Genomic DNA, 25,016 nt, shown 5'->3' with positions numbered 1-25,016 from the left:
CCCATGATCCTTCACCCAGCTTCAGCACTTACCACTGCTCTCTTATTCTGTTTCATATACTTCTGTCCATTCTCTATCCACCCATTGTTATTGTTACCTTTACAGGTTTTTTTTGTTTTCCCGTAAAATTTATATATACTAAAATGTAGCAAATGCAATCATTTACATTCATGTAAAACCAACAACCTATCACAATACAGAATAAAACATTTTCAAGTCTCCAGAAAATTTTCTCCTGTTCTGTGCCAATCAGTCTCTCCCATCTCTTTTCTTTTTTTTATTTTTTTCATATTAGATTTAGATTTTACAGCAAATTAGTTTTGCCTGTTCTAGAATTCAGCTTAAATAAATGGAATTATATAATGTATAATATAGTAGATCACATTGAATTTTCCAATAGTAAATCAACCTTGTATTTTTGGAATAGATTTTAATTGGGTATGATATATTATCCTTTTTAATACACTTCTGAATTCAGTTTCCTCATAGATTAAGGATTTTTATATCTATGTTTATAAGTGATGTTGGTTTATAGTTTCCTTTTCAGTGAAATTTTTATTAGCTTTTGGTATCAGAATTATGCTGACTGTACAAAATGAGTTGGAAAGTTCTGTTATATATTTTCTAAAAGAGTTTGTAGAAAATATCTTCCTTAATATCTTCCCTGCCCTTCACTATCTCCCGGAGTCTGCTCAAACTCATGTCCATTGAGTCAGTGATGCCATCCATAACTGAAACTATCAGGGCCTACAGTTTTCTTTATGAAAAGTTTTTTTTTTTTTTTTTTAACACTTTCATTGAGCTATAATTTATATACCATAAAATTCACCCACTTAAGTATCCAAATAAGTGATTTTTAATAAATTTACAGAGTTATAGAACTATCACTACAGTCCAGTTTTAGAATTTTTTCATCAACCTGGAAAGAACCCTTGTGCCCATTTACAGAAAACTCATGTTTTCACTTCTGGCCCCAGGAAACCACTTGGTAGGAACAGATAAATTCAGTTTCTCTGATACAGGTCTATTCATAGTATCTATTTGATCTTGTGTCAGTCTTGGTAACATGTGTTTTTTGAGGACTTTATTTCATATGAATTGTTACACTTACTGACATAAAGTTGTTCATAATATATTTATCCTTTTGATGTCTATAGAATCTGAGTGATATCCGCACTTTCATTTCCAATGTGGTAATTTGTGTTTATTTTATTCTAGTCCATTCTTTCTAGGAGCTTATTAATCTTATTAATAATTTTAAATAGCCAACCATAAGCTTTGGTAATTTTCTTTAATCATTGTTTTCTATTTCATTGTTTTCTGTTTTGTTATTTCTCCTTTCTCCCTATCGTGGATTTACTTTGCTCATATTGTTAGGGGGAGACTTACATCATTGTTTTTGAGCTCTTTTTTCTTTTCTACTATAAACATTTAAAGATCTGTATTTCTCTCAGTACAAATTTAGCTACACTTCACAAATTTTGACACATTGTATTTTAATTGTCACTTAGTTCAGATGCTTTTATTTTCCCAAGTAATTTTATCTTTGATCCATGGGTTATTAAAAATGTTTAAAATATAATTTCTAAATATTTGGTCCTTTTCTAGATAGCTTATGGTTATTAATTTCTAATTTAGAGAATATCTTCTGTAAGATTTCAGTTCTTTGAAATTGTTTTACATATATTTCAGCATATGCTCTGTCCCACTAAGCTTTTCTGTGTACTAGTAAAGAGTATGCTATAGGTACTGAGTGTAGTTTTCTGTACACATCAATAAGGTAAGGTAACTGATGGTACACTTCAGATTTCTATATTTTTTATACAAGTTTAAGGGTTGTATTCCATTTACAGTTATTATAAAATATTAGCTATAGATTTCTATGTTCTTAAAATTTTTTGTCTAATTGATAGGATCTTAAAATTTTCTATGATTATAAATGTTTTTCTTTTTCTTCCTTTAGTTCTGTCAGTTTTTGCTTCATGGATTTTGAATCTATTGCTAGGTACATTCACACTGGAGAATCCCATGGAGGGAGGAGCCTGGTAGGCTGCAGTTCATGGGGTCACAAAGAGTCAGACAGGACTAAGCGACTTCACTTTCACTTTCAATCCTTTATTATTATAAAACATTCTTTATTACTGGTAATACTCTCTACCTTTGTCTGCTTTGCTGATATTAGTCTAGCCATTCCAGCTTGCTTATGATTAGAATTTTATATCTCACCTATCTATGAGATGTAAAAGTTTATCTTTTATCTCACTAGAGATAAACTTCAGTATTGAACATCTTTCTTTTAGTGCTTTAACTATTTGTTTCATTGTCTTCTCATCTTTATTTTTTTAATTAAATACTTTATTAAAAAAAATAAAAACAGGTTTAGACTCACTGCAAAATTGTGAAGAAGGTACAGAGATTTCCCAAGTACTGTATTCCTCTTGACATGCATAGACTCCCCTATCAACAACATCCCTAATCAGAGTGGTACTTTTGTTGTAACTGATGAAACTACACTGACACATCATAAGCACCCAGAGTCCGTATTAGAATTTACTATTGGTGTTGTACATTCCATGGGTTTGGACAAATGCATAATGACACATAGCCATCATTACAGTATCATACATGGTAGTTCCCCTGCTTTCAAAATCCTGTGTGCTCTGCTTATTCCTCTGCCATCTTTCTATCTCTGGCAAACACCAATCTTTGTACTGTGTCCATAGTTTTCCCTTTTCCAAAATGTCATCTGGTTGGAATCATGTAGTATGTAGCCTTTTCAGATTGACTTCTTTCACTCTGTTGATGTTCCATCTCCCAGTCATATCTGACTCTTTGTGACTGTGTGGACAGCAGCGCACCAGCCTTCCCTGTCCTTCATCATCTCCCAGAGCTTGCTCAAACTCATGTCCATTGAGTCAGTGATATGCATTTAAGTTTGCTTCATGTCTTCTCATGGCTTAATAGCTCATCCTTTTAACTCTGAATACTATTTCATTGTCTGGATATACCACTGTTTATTTATCCATTTACCTATTGAAAAGCATCTTGGCTGCTTCTGAGTTGTAGCAATTATGAATAAAACTGCTATAAAGATCCATGAACAGGCTTTTGTGTGAATTTACATTTTTAACTCATCTGTGTAAATGCCAAGGAGCATGACTGCTGAGTGGTTATGGCAAGAAGTATGTTTAGTTTTGTGAGAAACTGCCAAAACTGTCTTCCAGAATAGCTGTACATGTTACATCCCCACCAGTAATTAATGAGAATTCCTATTGCTCTACATCCTTGGCAGCATTTGGTATAGTATATATTCCAGATTTTGGCCATTCTAATAGCCATATAGAGATATCTCATTGTTTTAATTTGTGTTTTCCTGATGCTGGGAGGGATTGGGGGCAGGAGGAGAAGGGGATGACAGAGGATGAGATGGCTGGATGGCATCACTGACTCAATGGACGTGAGTCTGAGTGAACTCCGGGAGTTGGTGATGGACAGGGAGGCCTGGTGTGCTGCGATTCATGGGGTCACAAAGAGTCGGACACAACTGAGTGACTGAACTGAACTGAACTGAATGATATGTAATGTGAAACATCTTTTTGTATATTTATTTGCCATCTGCATACCTTCTTTGGTGAGGTGTGTGTTAAGGTTTTTGGCCCGTGTTTTACTTGAGTTGTTCATTTTCTTATTGTTGAGTTTTAAGAGCTCTTTGTATATTTTGGATAATAGTCCTTTATCCAATGTGTCCTTTGCAAATATATTCTCCCAGTGTGTGGCTTGTCTTCTTTTCTTGATGTTAACTTTCATTGAGCGAAGTATTTATTATTAATAAAGTTGAAATTATCAATTATTTCATTCATGGATTATGTCTTTAGTTTTGTATCTAAAAAGTCATCACTAGGCACTTCCCTGATGGTCTAGTGGGGGCCAGTGCAGAGGGCCTCAGGTTGGTCCCTGGTCAGAGAACTAGATCCCAAGTGCCACAACTAAAAGTTTGCATGCTGCAATTAAAAAATAATAAATAGGGACTTCCCTGGTCCAGTGGTTAAAAGTCCACCTTCCAATGCAGGGCATGTGGCTTTGAGCCCTGGTGAGGGAACTGAGATCGCATATGCTGTAGGGCAACTAAGCCTGCGAGCTGCAGCTACAGAGCCCGTGCACTCTGGAGCTCGAGCCTTAACGGAGGATCCCGTATGCCGCTACGAAGACTTGACACAGCCAAAAATAAATAATAAATAAGTATTAAAAAGTAAACAAAAAAGTCATCACTATACCCATGAATATCTAGCTTTTCTCCTATAGTGTCTTCTCTAAGAGTTTTATAGTTTTGTATTTTATATTTTACATTGAGATTTATAACCCATTTTGAGTTAATTTTTATAAAAGATGTGGGGTCTGACTCTAGAGTCACTTTTTTCCATATGAATATCCAGTTGTTCCAACACCATTTGTTGAAAAGACGTTGTTTGATTTTCTTGCCTTTTTCCTTTGTCAGAGATCAGGTGAATGTATTTATTATGTAGGTCTATTTCTGGGCTCTCTGTTCTGTTTCATTGACTTATTTGTTTCTCCTTTTGCCAGTACCACACTCTCTTGATGCTGTAACTTTATAGTAAATCTTGAAGTCAAGTGGTGTCATTCCTTCAACTTTGTTTTTTTCTTCAACATTTTGTTGGCTATTCTGGGTCTTTTGCCATCTATATAAACTTTGGAATTAGTTTGTTGATATTCACAACGTAACTTGCTGAAATTTTTATTGGGATTGGCATAGGTGAAACTGGAAAGAACTGACATCTTGGTAGTACTGAGTTTTTGTATCTGTGAGCATGAACTGTCTCTTGATTTATTTAGTTCTTTTTTTTTTTCTGAGTATTACATTTAAAATTTAGTTTGTTAATTTTGAGTCCTTAAGTAGCTAATCTATATATATTTTTTCAAATCTATTCCTTTTTCTCAGGTCATAAATAAGGTCCATCTTAAAAATCATGTTGTAAAGAGAGATGTTAATGAACATTTAAGAATTAAGATTATCTACGATAAAAGTATTGAAGAGTAAGTACACCATTATTCTGTCATCTTTTTTATTAAGAATCAAACTATTGAAGATACTTTCATTTGTTACCTGGAGTTCCGTAAATGGAATTAAACTAAATATGCTTTTTAATTTAGAAAGATGAAGGCCATGAGATATGATTTAAACCTATGCATCTTGAATAATTTAAACAGAACCAGCGTATATCTCCGTGGATGTGGTCAATAAGAGACCTGGCCACAATAAGTACTTGAAGGAAAAATAAGAGGACATACCAATGTATACAATAATAAGAACATGTGCAAAATTATTAACCAGAGAGGTGATATAGCCTAATTTTTAAAGAAAGAGAGGTTCAGAAAAGAGATAAATTATGAATCTGTAGTAGTTTATGAAGAGCTATTGGGAGTAGTTGATGTCTTTCTCTATCTTTAACTTCCCAAATGAACAAGACTGTATTTGATCAACTCTAAAATGCTCGCTGAGATCTGGGGCTCCTGCCAGATATATTCTGAACAAATGAGACGATGGTTTGCCCTCAGCATGGCAATCTTTATGTTTTATGTCATCATTTTCAGGTTGCTCCCTGAGAAAAGACACCTTGTAAAGGTATGTAATAAATACTCATGACTTGAACACTTAAAATCGTGCGTTTTATTATGTTAATTTTACTTCAATAATGAAAAATATATACATGACTACTTTGTGAATGACTAAATAAAAGATGTTGGTAAATGTATTTCTCATTTTCACAAACATGTTGTGATATACTCACTAAAACTTTGTTCATATTTGATATTAAGTTTTCTCATTTTATGATGTGATATTAAGTCATTCTTATTTCTTTTACTTGTCCTCTTAGGTTTTAGGGGAGCAGAGCATGCTTAGGATAGGATGGAAAAGATGACTTTTTAAAAATATCAATAACAGTTTTCTTGGTGTAAATGCTCATTGTCCTGAAGAATAATTGGCCTGATAGTATGAAATGCCAAGGTTGTTTATAAAGGTGCTAGCCTCATACGCTTTTTAACTATTACAGAGGCATGTGCTCACACACACACACACACACACACACACTAAGCCAGCTCATTATGGGCAACAGAAATTGGTGAAGTTAAAGTAGATCTTCTACATATAAGATTTTCTTAACATGAACTACATTAGTGTTGGAGTCATCTAAAGCAGTCTCAAATTTAAAGTAAGTTAGATTAATAATTGTGATTTATGTTTTATAATATTCTATTTAAATAGAATAGGGTACGGAAGGAACTTTCTGGTGCTTTTTCCTCCAAAACTAAACTAGAAGGTGAAGAAATTCCTTTGCTCCTACGCTCACTCTCTCCCCTACCCCTAGCCACACAACCTTTGACTAAATATTGTATTTGAGTTACAAGGCTTTTTCCTTCTTCCCCTTTAGTCATTAATACCCTGTGCTTGCTTGTTTTAAATATGGTTTATCTCTTAGTTAATTCTGACTGTTTTTTTATTTCAACTTTTATTTAGAACAAACTTTTCCCACAAGCTGTTTCTTATTTAGAGAAGACTTTCCAGGTTCGTAGACCTGCGGGCACTATATTACTTAGTAGGTATGTCACATTTCACACAGCTCATTTTCTTCAATTGTTTAGCAGTCTGCCCTCTTCATTCTGTCAGTATGGCAAATTTTGAAATTTATACTGGGAGTATTTTATTATGTTGGTTCTTAGAGACCAAACCGTAAGATATAGCATGTTGGGTAGTCATTCTGTCCCTGATTTTCCATTATGACGGGACCCACTGGGTCTTTTCTTTGGGTGTAGTTGTACTCTTTTCCCCATCTCCCCTTCCTTCCTCCTTTATGTGTACAATATAGGCTTTTGAAGTGTTTGAAAACCCACATTAGGAGGATTTCCCATGGAACCAAAATTGTTTCTGAGACTACTTTTCTAATTAAAATAGTAGCTATTAATGAATTAAATATAGCAACTACTAGTTTTTTACAGTGTTTTTAACTGCTGTGAACTAATCTTGTTTTTTGTTTTTTGTAATTAAACTTTAATGTAAAAATGAACTGAAGACAATGTGCAACGAACCAATACCAATACCTACGGAAGGAAAATGATCACCATAGATGCTGTACTGAGGAATGTGCAGAGCATACAAAATGTGGTCCCATTATAGTGCCTGAGGAGCACCTCCAGGTAGTTCACCCTGCTCTTTGCAACATTTTTATTCTTTAGGATAAACTTAGAACAGATTTTCAATTGTGATTGTTCCCAGAAGTTTTTACAGTTTTACAGTTCAAAAGCTTCATTCTCTATCGAAAGTAATCACAATTGGGTGTGCTGATTTTATTCTTTCATTGGTTTTCAAATGAATTTAGTTATTTCTTTTCTTTTTTCAGTTTATCTCTGGGGTTGCTGAATCATTTCTGCTTAGAACTTTATCTTTGCTCTCCAAAACATCTTTTAGCAGCTGTATACCTCAGTATTTTTAAAGGGCAATTTAACCTTATCTCTTCAAATAAAAGTAAGGTTCAACCCGTCATGGAAATGTATTCTATAAAAATACTTACAACTATATAATATATGTTCAAGGGTATTCTTTGCAAAACTATAAATATATCTATACTAGTTATGTTATGGCATAACCACATAATGGAATATTATACAGCTGTTAAAGAATGAAATCAATCTTTATATAAATTAATTGTAGCAAACATTAAATTTAGAATGGATAAACAACAGGGTCCTACTGTATAGCACAGGGAACTATATTCAATATCCTGTGATAAACTGTAATGGAAAAGAATGTAAAAAAAAAATGTGTATTGTGTGTATAGCTGAATTACTTTGTATAGCAGATTTGCACAACATTGTAAATCAACTATACTTCAGTAAAAAATTTTTTAAAGGTAAATCAGTGTGGGTAGTTAGCCTGTTTTATTTAAAAATTAAAAGTTATCAATTTTTCACCCTTGGTCTTCCCTTGTGGCTCAGCTCTTAAAGAATCCACCTTCAATGAGGGAGACCTGGGTTTGATTCCTATGTTAGGAAGATCCGCTGGAGAAGGGAAAGGCTACCCACTCCAGTGTTCTGACCTGGAGAGTCCATGGGGTCTCAAAGAGTCAGACACAACTGAGCGACTTTAGCTTATGGGTTTCCCTGATAGCTCAGCTGGTTAAGAATCTGCCTGCAATGCAAGAGACTCCAGTTTGATTCCTGGGTTGGGAAGATCTGCAGGAGAAGAGATAGGCTACCCACTCCAGTATTCTTGGGCTTCCCTTGTGGCTCAGCTGGTATACAATCCACCTGCAATGTGGGAGACCTGGGTTCAGTCCCTGGGTTGGGAAGATCTCCTGGAGAAGGGAATTCTCCTGGAGAATACATGGACTATACAGTCCATGGGGTCACAGAGAGACACGACCAAGTGACTTTCACTTTGACTTTTCACTTTCACCTTTCAATAAAGCTGAAATAAAAGCATAAGTAATAAAAATAAGTATATACACCCATATAAAAAGTTATAAAGTAATTGGAAATATACATATATTAAAAATCTGGAGACATTAAAATTTTAATGATTTTCATTGAGTTGGATTGTGGGAGACTTTTATTTGGTAAGTTATATGTTTTTGTAACTTTCAAATTTTTCATATTAAGCATATATTATTTGTATTAGAAAAAATAGAAAAACTTAAATGCATAAACCAGAAAACCAATTTATACATACTTTTTTAAAAATATGATTATTGCTTTAGATGTCTTTCTCTATTTAACTATGTTCTCTCATTACTTGTAGAAAATAAATATGTTATTGAACATTGATTTTATAAGCAAAATCAAGCATATGGTTGAAGTGTACTTCGTAATTTTTTCTTGAGGTATCTGAAGCTCACCAAAGGCTTTTCAAACCCTATATTGGCACAAATTCAGCTAACTTACTCAGCTTCCATTTCTTTTATCAAATTCCTCAAGAGCATAAAGGGTTTTAGGGACATGTTTCAAAATTAAAACAACTTGTTAATTACATATTTATCTTTTGTCCTAAGACATTTAGAGACATTTCCTAGACATTTTAAGGCACATTTCTTTTTTCCTATTTTTGTTTATTTTAAATTATTTTGTCGTTTCAAATTCTGTATTATCTTTTTGGGGGGGGGGGTTCCTAAACGTTTTTTTTAAGAAATGAAAGATCATGGAAAAGAATGCTGTTAAATCACAGCTTTTCGTAACACCAACTATTAGCAGATTAAAGTAATTGAATTTTAAAATTATAAATACGTGTGTTAGAGAAGCAACAGTAAGCAGAAGTGAGAATTTCTGTTTTTTCTCTCTCTACAAACATCACTTATGTATTAAAAAAAAGCCAACATTTACTGATTTTCCTATTTATAATTTGGAGATTATGGTTATTTAGGAACTTTGATAGAAATTCTCTAAAAAGCAGGTGTTAAATGGGCAAAGTTTGCTTAGAAAACTAGAAATAAGAAATGACTTTAACTTTTTACCTTATATACTTTTGTATTATCTGAATTTTTAATAAGATACATGAATTACTTTATAATAGGAATGTATTTCCACTGGATGAAGATTTTTATTAATTAATTTTGAAATAACCTCAGATTCACAGAAAATTGCTAAAAAATGTATTTATAAGAAGGTTCCTTGTAATTTTCACCTAGTTTCGGGGTTTAGTAAAACCTTTTTATTTCTCTTTTTGTATCCTGGTGGGATGCCCTTTCAGAGAAGGCGATGGCACCCCGCTCCAGTACTCTTGCCTGGAACATCCCATGGACGGAGGAGCCTGGTGGGCTGCAGTCCATGGGGTTGCTAAGAGTTGGACACGACTGAGCAACTTCACTTCCACTTTTCACTTTCATGCATTGGAGAAGGAAATGGCAACCCACTCCAGTGTTCTTGCCTGGAGAATCCCAGGAACGGGGGAGCCTGGTGGGCTGCCGTCTATGGGGTCGCACAGAGTCGGACATGACTGAAGCGACTTAGCAGCAGCAGCGGGGATGCCCTTTATAAATAGAAGTTGTTTGTTTTAATTCATATTATGCATTTATGGTCATTGTATATAAAGTAGAAATTTTAATAAATCTAAAATTAGAGATAGGAACTGAGTAGAGAGAGGTATGAATGTGTGCATGCTTGTGTACCCAGTCGCTTCAGTCATGTCTGATTCTGTGACCCTATGGACTATAGCCTGCAAGGCTCGTCTGTCCATGGGATTCTCCAGGCAAGAATACTGGAGTGGGTTGCCGTGCCCTACTCCAGGGGATCTTCCGAACCCAGGGATTAAACCTGTGTCTCTTACATCTCCTGCATTGGCAGGCTGGTTCTTTATCACTAGTGCCACCTGGGAAGCCCCAGAGAGAGATATGGATTTTGATAAAAATGGAAGAATTAATAAATAAAAATTAAATCATATATATTTAAAGTCTGGATTCACTGTAAGTAAAAGCCCTTATAGTTAACCTTATCTCTGGTCTGATTTTCTGTTGTCTCCTGTGGGCATAGCAATGCAGAGTCTGTTGTGGTGGTAAGTGGCCCTGTGGAGCAGTGGGTGTGCCAGACCAAGAGGGAGTCCGGGATGCAGACTTTGTTCTTTATGTTGGTGCTCTGGCCACTGAGAGGTGTAGCCATGAAAACATCATCTCTTATGCAGCCTATTGTCAGCAGGAAGCAAAAATGGACAGGTAAGCTTCCCCCCCGAGACTTATTCCCAAGATCTAATATAAGAACTCTCAGGGTGGGCACAATATTGTAAAGTAACTAGCCTCCAATTAAGAAAAAAAAACTCCCAGGGTGTGGAGGGAGGTGGGTGGTGGTTAGGATGGGGAGACACATGTGCACCTGTGACTGATTCATATTGACGTATGGCAAAAACCAGGACAATATTGTAATTATCCTCCAATTAAAGTAAATAAATTTAAAAGAACTCTCAAAGCGTGTTCTGAGTGTTTAGAGTACAGGGAGTTTGCATTTGCCAGATTACCCACCTCCAGTAGTAGGAAACAGCATAGTGCTTGGATGCAGGTATAGTGGGGAAATCAAGTTATAGGACTGTTATGCATATGGTAATATGAATAAAGAAAAAATCTACTGTCAATAGAATTTTCTTTGGAAGTGATGAATACCTCTCTAAGGAAACAGTTTGAACTTTAATTTTAGCACTTCTGTGCTAAACTTTAAGATGCTGAAAATAACTATTCACCTAATTTTCATATCACTTGATATGTCCTTCACTTAGTTATTTCTTAAAAATTTAGAATCCTCCTTTTTATTTATAAAATATTTCAAAAATTTTTTTCTCAGTGAAGTAGTCTTGAAATAAAGTTGTTATGTATACAGAGGATTGCCTGTCACACACCAGACAAATCAATTAAAGGCAGTAGGAACTGACATGTCTCGATATAGATTGTGTGACATTCTCAGATCTAAGAGAGTTAATGTGACTTGTTCATTGTTTGTAAGGACCATTGGTGAGTTCCTGAACATTCATCTACCAGTCAAAATACTAACTGACTTTAAAGAGCTATTTTACTTCTATCAATATCTAATTAATTTAAGGGGAAAAAGTGAAATTATTAGTAGAATCAAGTAGACAGTACAAATGAAACACTAATATATGCTTCAGAGTAATACTGTCAGTACTGAGGTCAAAATCAACATCATTGATTATGAAAGCAGTCTGTTAGCGTGATACCGTATACTTGTTGATCCATGAACTAAACTCAAAAATCTTTAGCTTCTGAATGCTGAGAATGCTTTAAGTGAAATATTTAATATATTACTGAAGAAGAAAGTACTAGGTGGTTTTGCAGATGTATATGTATTGTTTAGTATTCTTAGAAAAGAATATATGTATTTAGTAGAATGTTCAATTTTTTCCTGAGAAGCTATCATTAAATTTATGATATTTTATAATTAATAGTGTCTCAATATCAAGCAAATATGGTATTTGAAGTGCTAAATGAATAAGCTACTTAATAAAATGAGACACATCTCAAAGTAGATGTCTTTGAGAAATATACCTTCATAATAGCAATGTTGCAAAATCATGGTTCTTTATCTTAATTTGACCTAAGCCATATGGATTGTGCATACACCCATACACAATTTCATTTTTAATATACTGTTGAGTATCAAACATTGTAGAACAGTGTACATAATATGATTTCATATTTGCTTTAAAAAGCTGCTTATGGATTTGAACATGCTAAGGTAAAAGTCGAAAATAATTAGGATTACCAGCTATGCTAATTTTCTCAGGAATACCCTTGTGTTAGACCTAAAAGCCCCATAACCTAGGAAATCCCTCAGTTCTGGGCAAACTGGGATTGAAGGTCACTCTAAAAATAAAACATCCCTTTTGTTAATAGCAGTTACTTGTGATAGAGGACTTTAGTGGTGGTAGGTTGTAAAATAAGGAATTTTCACTGAATTCTTCATACATTTCTATAATTTGGATATATAACTCTTTCCAGTGAGCTTTTATTACTTTTCGTAAACAAAAGACATGTTAAAGTGAACTTTAAAAACACAAAAGTGAACTTCATGTATTAGGAACAGAATGGGTTCCCTGTGGAAGTAGGGAGAGGGATATAAAATCCCATGTTGAGATGGGTCTAGATTAGTTCTTCTCTTTTTAGCACCTGATAATACTGAAAGTACTGAAAGTATTTAATTGTCTTTTAGGGAGAGAATCCAGCATAGGAGTTATCACATAGATGAGAATCCCATAGCCCAGAGATTTGTTTCACTTTCAAAGCCCTGCGGTTATGTTTCCTTAAGGCACTTGAACATTGGCTCACTTTAGGTAGGAATGACTAGCTGAAGGAATAAATGTTCCTTGTGTCAGTGAATCTGAAGCTACTCATGTTGTCTTCTCATACCTGGGGAAGATTCTGGTTTCTTAGAAGAATGTTGACATTAAAAGAAAGAGCAATATCTTAAGTTGGTGTTTTTGAATCTTTTATGATAGAAGCGGCACTTTCCTTCAAAACTGCTATATTGCATTAATTCATTCCATAAATATTTGAGTGCTTAATACGTTGCCAGCAGACTAGGTGAACAAAACAGGCACATGTACCTGCCTCGTGGAATTTACAGATTACAGCGGGAGTCAGGTACTAGTTAAATACAGTTAGAAAGAGACATGTGACTTCAAATATGATAAATACTTTGTAGAAAAAGGGTGCTGCGAGATAAAAGAGAACAAAAGGAGGCAAACATAATGTAGATGAACTGGACAAAGAAGCCCTCTTTGAAGAAGTGAAACTTGAGATATAAGCTGACAGTTATCAGTATCAGCCACATAAAGAGCTGGATAAGAGCTTATGTTAGGAAAAAGCTGTTGTGTTGAGGATGAGAGCTTCAGGAGATGCACTGTAGGGAGAAGAACACAGGGCTGTTTTATTCTAAATGCTTAAGAAGTCCCTGAGGGTTTGAGCCTGACAGAGACATTTATTTTATATTTTAGAGGTCACCATGGCAACATTTCGGTGAGTAACTTATAGTCATAATTTTCTAAGTGTAAATCTGTTGTTTTCAAGTATGAAAAAAGTGCATTGTATGTTTGTTTTTGTTTTTGTTTTTTTTTCTTTTTTATCTACATAAGGCTTTTTTTTTTTTTACCTACAAAAGCCTGTTACTTTGTAAACAGGCTATCAGTATTTGGGGAGATTTGTGATATTTCTGTGGTAAAATGTTAAGGTAGTGTTGGGAGAAAAAACCTTGGGGTTCTTTATATTGCTGTTTGGCACAGTTTTTGAAAGACAGTTAGATGCATGGTGAAATTGAATTACTCTAGGTCCCAGTCAGCTCTTGGATTCTTAAGTTCCAGGCTCATAAAGAGATATAGAATTCTGTAGATTCTAGAAGGTATAAAATACTGTATGAAAGATGATGATAGGAAGATAAAAAAATCTATGTTAGTGAAGGCATTGTTGGGACAGAAGGAGGAGGATAGTGAAATGGAAATAAGAGGGTTCTGTAACTTGCAGCAATCTGAATGATTTGCTTATTGTCTGTCTTATTATATAACTGTTTTCCTTCTCTACCTACTTGTCTGTCCCTGTGCCTGTACATAAAGTGAAATGCTGAAGTCAGAAATGAGTTTTGTGAGTAAAAATAGTGTTAGAATTTAAGTTTTCCAGTTCATTCCCTTTTTTGGTACATATTGACCTATTTTACAAATTCACACTGAAGTATAATTAACTGACTCTATCCTTTCATGGGAACAAGTGTTGATTAGCTGTATCATAGGGAAAAACAGGTATAAGTCTTAGAAATAAAATATAGTTAAAGTTAGATATTATGTTATAAAATGACGTTTGATATTTAACAAAGATTTTTTCTGACCTTAATCAGTTTTTGTAGAAAAATATAGGTTAATAGATATCATAGTACACACTGTTCTGGAATATAATTAAAAATTCAATGTCTGTTTTAACAGGCCAATAGCAGGATATGCTAACCTGTGTCCAAATATGATCTCTACCCAGCCTCAGGAGTTTGTTGGGATGCTGTCCACAGTGAAACATGAGATTATTCATGCGCTGGTAAATTTTGCTGTTAACTATTATTCTTTCCTTCATGCCTTGAGTTTTTGATTATAGTCTCATTTTAATTATATATTAACATTTAAGATTATGTGGCTTTTTAGATTGTGTTCAATAGAACCTAGTTGATTAGACCTCTGCCAATAGCCGACAGAATTTTTAGTGATTAGGATAGTGGCTAGGTTAAGTTATACTACTTAAAATAATTAAAGTAAATCCATTGGGTAAATAGGAGTTTTGAAAAAATGATTAAGCTTCTTAAGAAAATACTTAGTAATTAAAAGTGATACCTAGGGACTTCCATAGTGGTCCAGTGGCTTAAACTCTGCGCTCCCAATGCAGAGGGCATGGGTTCAATTCCTTGTCAGAGAACTAGATCTCCACATGCCTCAACCAAGACCCAGTTCAGCCAAATAAAGTAATAAATCTTTAAGGAAAAAAAAGTGATACCAGGTTATAGATCTGTCTTCTCTCTTTTAGAGATCTCATTTCTAAAAGTCTTCTTGATCTATTTAGGCTTTCTAAATTTTATATATACTAACTGATTCAGAACTTCTCTTTGCTTTTCTCCAATCAGTCCAAAGTACTAAACTTTTACACGATGTCTGGGGAATTATATGAAGTTGCCTGAGACCTAGGAAATGTCTTCCTGATGTCTTTCTTGTGTTTAGAAAATATAATAGATGGGAGTAAAATGCAGTGATTAAGAGAGAGAATAGATCACACAGATGTAGGTGTGAATTTCCTTAGCTTTACTGCTAAAAATCTTGGGGGTCTATTAGAAATTATTTAGCCTTTATAAGTCTCCGTTTCATCTATAAAATGAAGATAGTAGAACATATTAGAGTGGATTTTTTTTCTTGAAGGTTAAATAAGATAAAGCATATAAATGGTTTAGCACCATGCTCTACATAGTAAGATATAATAAAATTAGTGGCTATTATTTATTAGTCTTTTTTCATGAGCTATCATGTATGATTTGTTTAAATCAGCAAATACCTGAATAATACAGTGAAACTCTAGTGTATACAGATAGCACTTATGTTTTTCAAGTAAGGAGATTCTAAAACGAATCATGTTTTCCTTTTACTAAAAAAGTAAGTCGAACCTGCTATCGTGATGAAAGACAAACATCATTTTAAAAAACATTTTCAGCTTTAAGCTCCAAAAACTGTAGATACTTGATGCTGAGAGAACCAGAAAAAAAAAAAAAACAGCAGGTTTTAAATCTAATGTATAAGTAAACATGAATGCAGAAGTCCCAGACATGATGTAAATTGGATTATAAACAGGCAGGTCACAAAAGAAAAGGTCCAGTTGGTCAAGAGGTATATAAGAATATATTGAGATTTATTTTGGCAGTTAGGGAGTCTCAGAGTCAGACACCATTGAATGTAAAAGCATGCATGAGAGTTACTATGTACATTGACTTTTTTTTTTACATAAAAATAGTGAAAATTTATTTCAGGAACAAGATGAAATAAATGAAGCACAACTCAGCATCACTCAAATGGTGTAAATAGAAACTGCAAAAAAAAAATTCAGTAATTTTGCTAATGTCTAATTATGATGGAAATGATTCTAAATTTGACTGATATTTATTTATATTGACAGGAAAGTTATTTATATTGACAGGAAATCAACTAACTATATTGTCATAATATGTACATTGACTTTAAGGTAGTAATTACCTCTGGGAAAAGAGAGAGGAGAAAGGGTTAAGGTAATGGGCCTTCAACAATATTCTGCAGTGTTTTTGTTTCTTTAAAAAAAAGTCTAAAGAAAACGTAGCAAAACTTACATCTTAAATCCTCTTAAAGAGTAAACATAAATTTCTTTTAGATTTTTAAACTTTTTTGTATATTTGTATTTTAAAAATTGCAAAAACCTAAGAAATTAAGAATATTAGTTTGTCTCAAAAACCATCTGGAGGATGGTAAGAATTAAATGTTTAACAAATACACTTATTCTCTATTAAGTTATATATATTCTAACTATCAAATATAGTCATTCCTGGTACTTTCAATACTAGATATGCCTTCTGAAATGTGTGTGCTTAGAAAAATTTTGAACTTGATAGGGAAGAAAAAAATGTGGATTTAGAATATTCTAAAGGATGAGGCACATCATACTATTTTAAGCTTTATATTACCTCAATGAATTGTATATTAAAAACTATTTAGATTTTCTTAGCTGACTCCATTAAATATCCTTTGCATCTTCAGAGAGTAAAAAAGAAGAAATGTAGGAATAAAAGAATACTATGGATTCCATTAATTATTTTGGCAAGCCTTGAATGATACAGAGACCACAGTTATATAAGCAAAGAAATTTGCCAAATAAATTGATTACATGATCATTTGTGATTCTTAGTTATTTGAATATAAACTATAGCATATTTTCAATGTTAAAACATACTTAAATTAGTAGTTACAAAAGTGCTTTTTTTTTTTAGTCATTTAGGTTAAGAAAGAAAGTAAGAAAAGAAATCTTACTCATAGAAACAGATGTCCAATCTCAGTAATTGTCTTTTCTTTTTTTGTCCATTTCCTCATTTTATTTGGGAGGGGGGAGAATAGCAAATGGGACTTTGAATACATTTATATAAAGTATCTATTATCTTATTAAAATTGAAGACTTCTTAAAAATATTGTCTAAAAATGTGATTATAGACAAATTCACATTGTAAAGAAAATCTTTAGAAATACAGATGATTTTACATGTTACCACCAAAATAACTACAGCTAACACTTCTATATATGTTTCCAGTGTTTTTTCCAGAGTATACATCCCCCTAAATATGCATACATTTACAGTCATTTTTTAGGTATAGATATATATTAAGTATGGACTTTGGGATCAAAGTCTTTGAATTTTTATGAGTATTCTTACGAGTACACTTGCCTGCTCTGAACTGTATTGTTAATTATTCTCAATAGTAGCATTCCCTGGTTGCAGGTGTAGAGTTTATTAGTAAGTTCATGTAAAGAAGACCATCTGTGATAAACACATCTTTAAACAAATAAATGTGTTGTCTATACCAACCAAAGAATGTCTTTTCTATTGCTTTTAATTTTTTCACTTAGAATTATCTCAAGTAATTGGAATTTAAAATTCATAATGTGAAATAATTTCAGTCCTACTCCAGTATATCAAGTTCCTACAGAAGTATTCCCATGATGCTTTTATGTGGTTCTGTCAGTGTTCTCTTGATAGTGGCATGTTGTAATAATATATAGTCAGATTTGATATTTTTCACTGTAAGACATTTTGAACTTTTTCTTACAGGGTTTCTCTGCTGGGCTATTTGCATTCTACCATGATAAAGATGGAAATCCTTTAACTTCAAGATTTGCAGATGGTCTCCCACCTTTTAACTATAGGTATTTGGGTTTTTTTATTCTTATTCTCTTTTAGGAGGATGCTAAGACTAGAACCTGAGAATTCTTATATGTTAATTTCTACAAATAATAGTGGCTTTATGGCTAGCCTAAGATTGTATATCCTATATTATTATAACAAGATAGGATATGAGGTTATTTAGCTTTACCTTTTCATTTCACAGATGAAACAACTGAGATGGAGAGAACTTAAGTGACTTACCCAAAGAGTGAAGACTCTTCTTGCCAGGCAGAGCTCTTTTCCACCACTCTGTAGTAGCTTGTATTACTTTACAGGAGAGTCAGGCCATGGGAGAGTATGGGTTGGTTATATTTTGGTTTATTAATAATTACTGTCTATACATCATATTGTTTACATGTTAACTGTAAACTGTATTTTACAGTTTTTTAAAACTATATTTTATTTCTCATGTTAGCAGTGATCTAGAAGTTCAGGGCCTAAAAGAAATAATACTAAGAAATACTAAAAAAAAAAAAATGATTAAGAATTTTATATAGACTATCAGTCACAGAACTATAACCATTTACATGGATTTATATATCTAATTTAAGAGCACATGTCCACAAAAAGACATATACATGAATGTTAATGGCAGTTTTGTTATTAATAAACAAAAAATGGAAACCACCCAAAGGTCTATCAATAGAAGAATGGATAAATAAATTGTAATTTATTCCTATAATCAAAAACTACAAGGCACTGAAAAGAACACATTATTGCTACATGTAATAACGTGAACGAATATAGTAGTTATAGGGTTGAACAAAAGAAGTCATAGTCTAGTTGTATGGAGTTTAAAAACAGTCCATGATAAAAGACAAATGAGTAATTTTACTTGAAGCTGTAGGCTATTAAATGCTGTGCAAGTTGAATAGATTGAGAAGGCACATAAAGAAACCTCAGGGTACTGACACTATTCCATAATGAGAGTAGTGAGTGGTAAACAGATATAGAATAAAAAATTAATTCTCATATGAAGATCTCCATTTAGGTAGCTTATTGTTCAGTTGCTCAGTTGTGTCTGCTTTGTGACCCCATAAACTGAAAAGCACACCAGGCTTTTCTGTCCTTCACTGTCTTCCTAAGTTTGCTCAAACTCAGTGTCCATTGAGTCAGTGATGCCATCCAGCCATCTCATCCTCTCTCATCTCCTTCTCTTCTCACTTCTAGGTAGCTGGAAGTGCATAATTATTAAAAACAGATAATACTTTATTCATCATAGTACTTTTTTAGATTACATGTTAAACAACAAAATTGTTAGAAACAAAATTATAATGTAGAAATAGATGTTTTACTTCCTAGATTGTATTTGTTTGGATGGCTGGATGGCATCACCGACTCGATGGACGTGAGTTTGAGTGAACTCCAGGAGTTGGTGATAGACAGGGAGGCCTGGCGTGCTGCAGTTCATGGGGGTCACAAAGAGTCAGACACGACTGAGCGACTGAACTGAACTGATGGAAGAAGTCTGGTCTTCCCTAAGAATTGTGGTCTTTATGGGAAACACATAAATAGTGAGAGTGGGACCATCTATGTAGTGATAAGGAGGAGAGAGATCCCCATACATAAGAACCATTATTAAGCTGATAATTGCAGTGCTTTCTTACATTTTGGATATTCCTTAAAAGCAGAAAATCTTACAGTATAAATGGAGATAACAGAGTAATAAGAAATTCAGATGGTAGACGTAGAAAGAGTTGGATTTGGCCCTCACCTTTTTATTTGGAGAAACCATTAATCTTGAAATGTGAATGGTGAAGAGAATATTGGGATTATTAATACAGTAAACACTGTTTCTTTTCCTTTTGGCTTTGTTCACTATTTATATTTAAACATTGCCTTGCTGTGGAAAAAGAAAAGGAATTAAGAATAATCTTTCTAAGGCATGAGTAGACGAACAGATATACAGCAAATAAAACAAAGGATTAATAAGTAATGGTTATTGTGTATACAGTATTTACCATATAATTCTTTGAATAATATATAAAATCTTCATAAAATAATGGTGGGAAAACTAATTTCTTTATATTCTGTTTTATTGTTGAGAATGAGAGATTCATAGGGTCAGTGGTAGAAGTAATCTAGGAAAAAGCCAGAAAATAACAGTGCGGGTTATAGGCAAAAGTGAAAATTGATGACCATTATAGTTTTCTATAATAAATATAACACTTTTGTGGTAGTACTTTTATTTGTGCAAGATTGATTTTCCAAGATGAGATTGTTTTCTCCCATTTACTTATTTTTTTATCATATTTTTGCCTTGCAGAAAAGTTTTTAAATTTTATATTATTAAATTTACCTATTTTCTTGCTTAAGAAAGTTTCTTCTGCTCTAAAAGATTATAAAAATATTCTAAATTTTTTTCTGGTAAATTTATTATTTGAATTTTTATGTTCATAGTTTTAATCCATTTAGAATTTATTTTTGCTTCATGTATTTTGGGGTTCTTTTGTAAGGTATATACATGTTTATTATGTCTTCTTGGTGGACTGACCCTTTATTCATTATAAGATGTCTCTAGTAACAATTTTGTCTGACATTAGTATAAATGTTCCAGCTCTTTTTTTGAGTACTATTTGCATGATACATGTTTTTAATCCTTTTATATTCAACCTTTTTGTATCCTTGAGTGTGAACTGTGTATCTTGTAGGCATAGTTGAAACTTTTTTTTTTTTTTAATACATTCTGCCAGTTAACCCTGTTCCGCTCCCTCTGGCTGCCAGGTTGCTGGTTTTCACCATGACTGTGGGTTGTTGGTTTTCAAGGCTGCTATAGAGCTGGAGAGAGGGCATGGGAAACCGCCACAAAGCTTGCTGTTTTTACTGAAACTCATCCATTTTTCTTAAATAAGTTCTTTCTGGATTGCTGTAAGCCTTTGGTTAATTTCCAGAGTTCTGAAAAAAATTCATTTGGCTAATTTTGATACTTTGCTCATTGCTTTCATGAAGTTCAGTAGTCCTTATTCTGCCATTTTTACTGACATTTGTCTGGAATTTATTTCTGTATATGGAGTAAAATAGGGATTTTATCCCTAAAATAGGGATTTAATTTTTTCTTGTTGGATAACCAATTATAAAAAATATAATTTTCTTTACAACACAATTGTTAAGTAAATTATACTTTCTCACTAAGTTAAAGGGCTTCCCCAGTGGCTCAGCAGTAAAGAATCTGCTTGCAATGCAGGAGACACAGGTTCAATGCCTGGGTTGGGAAAATCCTCTAGAGAAGGAAATAGCAACCCACTCTAGTATTCTTGCCTGGGAAATCTCATGGACAGAGGAACTTATCCTCTCATGACAGAGGCTACAGTCCATGGGGTTGCAAAGATTCAGATACAATTTAGTAACTAAACAACAATAGCAAAATTAAGTTAAAATGTCACCTTCTGTTAAGTCTTGTTATATACAGTACTTAGATCTCTCTCTAGACATGCTTTTGTTTTATGCAGTAAATTTATTAAGAGGAAATAATTCACTGTCATCTTAGCCCAGTATTAGCTATTTGAATTTGAGCAGGTTACTTCATCTCTCTAAGCTTCTGTCTCTCTATCTGCAAAGTAGTGATGATAATCTCTTAAAGTTACTGAAAAGATTAAATTAAAAAATGCTATCAAGCCTTTGCTTGTACTTGGTGTCAGATACAAGGTCGGATATTTTAATTTCATATTGATATTCATAAACACTTCTACATTTAAAGTGACAAATTTGCAAGAAGGACTGTATTTTTATTCTTTAATTGCAGTCTTGGATTATATCAATGGAGTGATAAAGTAGTTCGAAAAGTGGAGAGATTATGGGACATTCGTGATAATAAGAGAGTTCCTCACACTGTTAATCTTCTAGTAACACCTCGTGTTGTCGTGAGTATTACTGAGCTTCATGTCTCATGAGCCATCTGCTCTTCTCATTCGTTATGGTCCTTTCTTTACTAATCATTATTGTTTAAGAACTAATGATTAAATTTCAAAGCTTGTAGTAGGAAACAGGGGCTTCCCTGGTGGCTCAGAGGTTAAAGGGTCTGCTGGCAATGCGAGAGACCTGGGTTTGATCCCTGGGGCGGGAAGATCCCCTGGAGAAGGAAATGGCAACCCACTCCAGTATTCTTGCCTGGAGAATCCCATGAGAAAAGAAAATGGTGGGCTACAGTCCACCGGGTCACAAAGAGTCGGACACGACTGAGTGAGCGACTTAACTTAGTAGGAAACATAAAGGCAGTACAGTAAAGCTGCAGGCCAAGAGATATCTGAGGAAGAAAAATTTAGCAATGACTTAACGGCTCCATTCTACCCACTGCTTTAAGTTGTTACACCAGTGCTCCGTTGTGATACCCCTTAGAATCAGTTGTACTGTTTGCATAATTGCTGGTCATTTCATTTGGAATCAGTTTTATTCAGGAGGGTCTCCAGAGGAACAGAAGCAACAGGATGTGTTTGTTGAGAGAGAAAGAGATGAAGAGATTTATTTTAAGGAGTGGCTGATGTAGTTATGGAGGTTTATTAGAGAGTCTAAAATCTGATGAGGTAGGCTGGCAAGCTGAAGAAATAGGGAAGAGTTGCAGTTTGAATCCAAAGACTGGCAAAATTCCTTCTTGCTCAGAGGTGAAGTCAGTCTTTGTTCTATGAAGACCTTCAACTGACTGGCCCATTTATGTTACAGAAAGTGATCAGCTTTACTTAAAGTCCACTAATTGAAATGTTAATCTCGTCTAAAAACACCTTCACAGAAACATTCAGAATAATGTTAGATCAAATATGTGGGCACTTTGCCCCAGCTTGGTTGATACATAAAATTAATCATCTCACTCGCTTATTTAATGACAGAAACCTGTTCTCCCTACCCGCTCTCTTAACTACATACAGCTCTTTCTGACCTCTGAACTTTTGTGCTGCTCTCGGAATACCGCACATCCCTGTACTTCATACTCTTAACTGTGATGTACAGATGAAACCAAAAGAACAAAATTGTTTTCTAATGAACAACTTATTTTTCTCAACAAAGACTATGTCCATAATATGAGCAGTTTATACCTATGTTAAAATCATTGTTGACACAAAAGTTACAAGTGGCAATCATACCAGTCTTTAACTTTTTAAATATATGACTTAAAGCCAAAATCTTCAAATGGAGGAAAAAATAATAAGAGAATAGTAGTTCAATAGCAAAGAAAAGTGCGACGGTGTCAAAATATTTAATTAGATTAAAAGCTATATTTTTAAAAGACATTCTGTCTTTTAATCAAAGTAATTCCTTAGTGGCTACTTTATCTTATCCAGTGTGATAAGGAATTTGCCATTATGTTGTACTTTTGTGGGTTTATTTATTTATTTATTTTCTGATTCTTAGGATGAAGCACGAAAACACTTTAACTGTCCAATTCTTGAGGGAATGGAACTTGAAAATCAAGGTGGTATGGGCACTGAGCTCAACCATTGGGAAAAGCGGTTATTAGAGGTCAGTTTATTTGAAAATGTTACTAGACATATTTTTTCTTTAAAAAAATAGACAGATACACTAACGTAGTTTTTTTTTTTTTAATAGGTTCATGCATTTATGCAGCTTTTTCCATTTAACCATATACTTTCCAAGGAATTACAGATGCTTCTGCTGTAATACAGTGTATGCTTTCCTAAGCAATCTCTTTCTTCAAAATAAAAAATAACAGTTTGTGGGAAACACAAATACCAAGTCATTAACAAAAGCAATAAGTCATAATAAAAGTACTAGCTCAGTCTAAAAACACATTGTATTTCCAATAAATAAGCTTCTATATTTATTTACTTGAGTATTTCTTTTACCTTAAACAACAGCAAAAAGCAATGGGGGATAGATGGGAGACTATAAAGCTAAATAATGGGGACAAGAGTAAAATGTAAAAAGAGTAAAGTGTACAAAAACAGTGCAACAAGTACTTCTAAGAGCCTCTGGCCCTACTGAGCCAATTGGAAGAGCATGGAACTTCATGCACAGCACAGCATTCCTCTGTTGCTGTGTTCAGGTGTCTTAGTATATTTTGCTTTTTGTTTGTTTTTTAATTTTTATCTTATATTGGAACAGAGTTGACTAACAGTGCTGTGTTAGTTTCAGATATACAGCAAAGTGATTCATTTAGCTGCTGTTGCTCCACTGCATAAAACATTAAAATCCAGGAGAAATCATTATGAACCAACATGAGTCCATCTTATACTGATGTGATTCCCTTATTTGCTAGTCTCATATGAGCTCATTCACATTACAGAAGTACATCCATTAGTAGAATATACTTTATACTTGGATCTATTTATTTTTAAATAGCTACATAGTGTTATATGTGGAGAAGGAAACGGCAACCCACTCCAGTATTCTTGCCTGAAGAATCCCATGGACAGAGGAGCCTGGAGGGCTACAGTCCCTGGGGTCACAAGAGTCGGACATGACTTAGTGACTAAACCACCATAGTGTTATATGAATGTGACAATAATCCTATGTCAGTGAATAATTATGTTTTAAATGTTTTATCTTAAAAATGTTATAATGAGTGATTTATTTATATCTTCAGTGCCCTACAGGAGTGGCATTCCAGTGTGTTCTTAGGTTCAAAAAACAGTCAGTCAAACCTGTGAACCCTAAACAGGTCACATTCAAAAAATACTAGAAGGATACAAGAGAGAAAGTACAGTATGCCAGCATGGCAGTCAGGCATTTCTCCTGTGCTCTGCACAGTAATCTAGGCTATCATCCATGCCTCTTCCCCTCTCTCTCTGGCTCAAACACAATAAGCACAAGACCGTAACAGGTGTACAAGAACCAGCCTGGTTTAGAAGTACCATGTTACAAATAAGGATCGGCATTGTTTTTTTTAACAGTTTCATAGACTTAACTTCCAGATACCTGTAAGGGACATACCCGTAAGACTCACTGCACACAGAGAAGTCCCAAACTGTGGCTAACCAACAGGTATTCATGTTCATCTACAATAATCCCAAGTCCAGAAGCATATCTTAAGTCATGTTGCCTAGTAACACAGTTGACATTCCACCTTATTAGGTTTTCAGG

General features: G+C 33.9%; 1 protein-coding gene across 3 annotated transcripts in view; it reads left to right on the top strand.

Moving 5' to 3' along the window:
• LMLN (leishmanolysin like peptidase) overlaps positions 1–25,016 on the top strand; it is a 50,002-nt gene that overhangs the window by 2,333 nt on the left and 22,653 nt on the right. Inside the window, exons 2-11 of one of the 3 annotated variants that reach the window (XM_024994761.2) lie at positions 4,958–5,052; positions 5,611–5,641; positions 6,536–6,618; positions 7,089–7,212; positions 10,537–10,715; positions 13,502–13,523; positions 14,526–14,582; positions 17,871–17,965; positions 21,727–21,844; positions 23,328–23,435. In XM_024994761.2, coding sequence (XP_024850529.2) covers positions 4,958–5,052; positions 5,611–5,641; positions 6,536–6,618; positions 7,089–7,212; positions 10,537–10,715; positions 13,502–13,523; positions 14,526–14,582; positions 17,871–17,965; positions 21,727–21,844; positions 23,328–23,435 — 912 coding nt within the window. Of the gene's footprint in view, positions 1–4,957; positions 5,053–5,610; positions 5,642–6,535; positions 6,619–7,088; positions 7,213–10,536; positions 10,716–13,501; positions 13,524–14,476; positions 14,583–17,870; positions 17,966–21,726; positions 21,845–23,327; positions 23,436–25,016 lie in introns of all 3 variants that reach the window. The other 2 variants (XM_002684816.6, XM_059888012.1) reach the window with 2 other exon arrangements.

The sequence above is a fragment of the Bos taurus genome, chromosome 1, assembly GCF_002263795.3.
Source record: "Bos taurus isolate L1 Dominette 01449 registration number 42190680 breed Hereford chromosome 1, ARS-UCD2.0, whole genome shotgun sequence".
In the NCBI taxonomy this organism is placed as follows: domain Eukaryota; kingdom Metazoa; phylum Chordata; class Mammalia; order Artiodactyla; family Bovidae; genus Bos; species Bos taurus.
The sequence above is the reverse complement of the archived record's forward strand: the minus strand, read 5'-3'. Positions and strand labels throughout refer to the sequence as shown.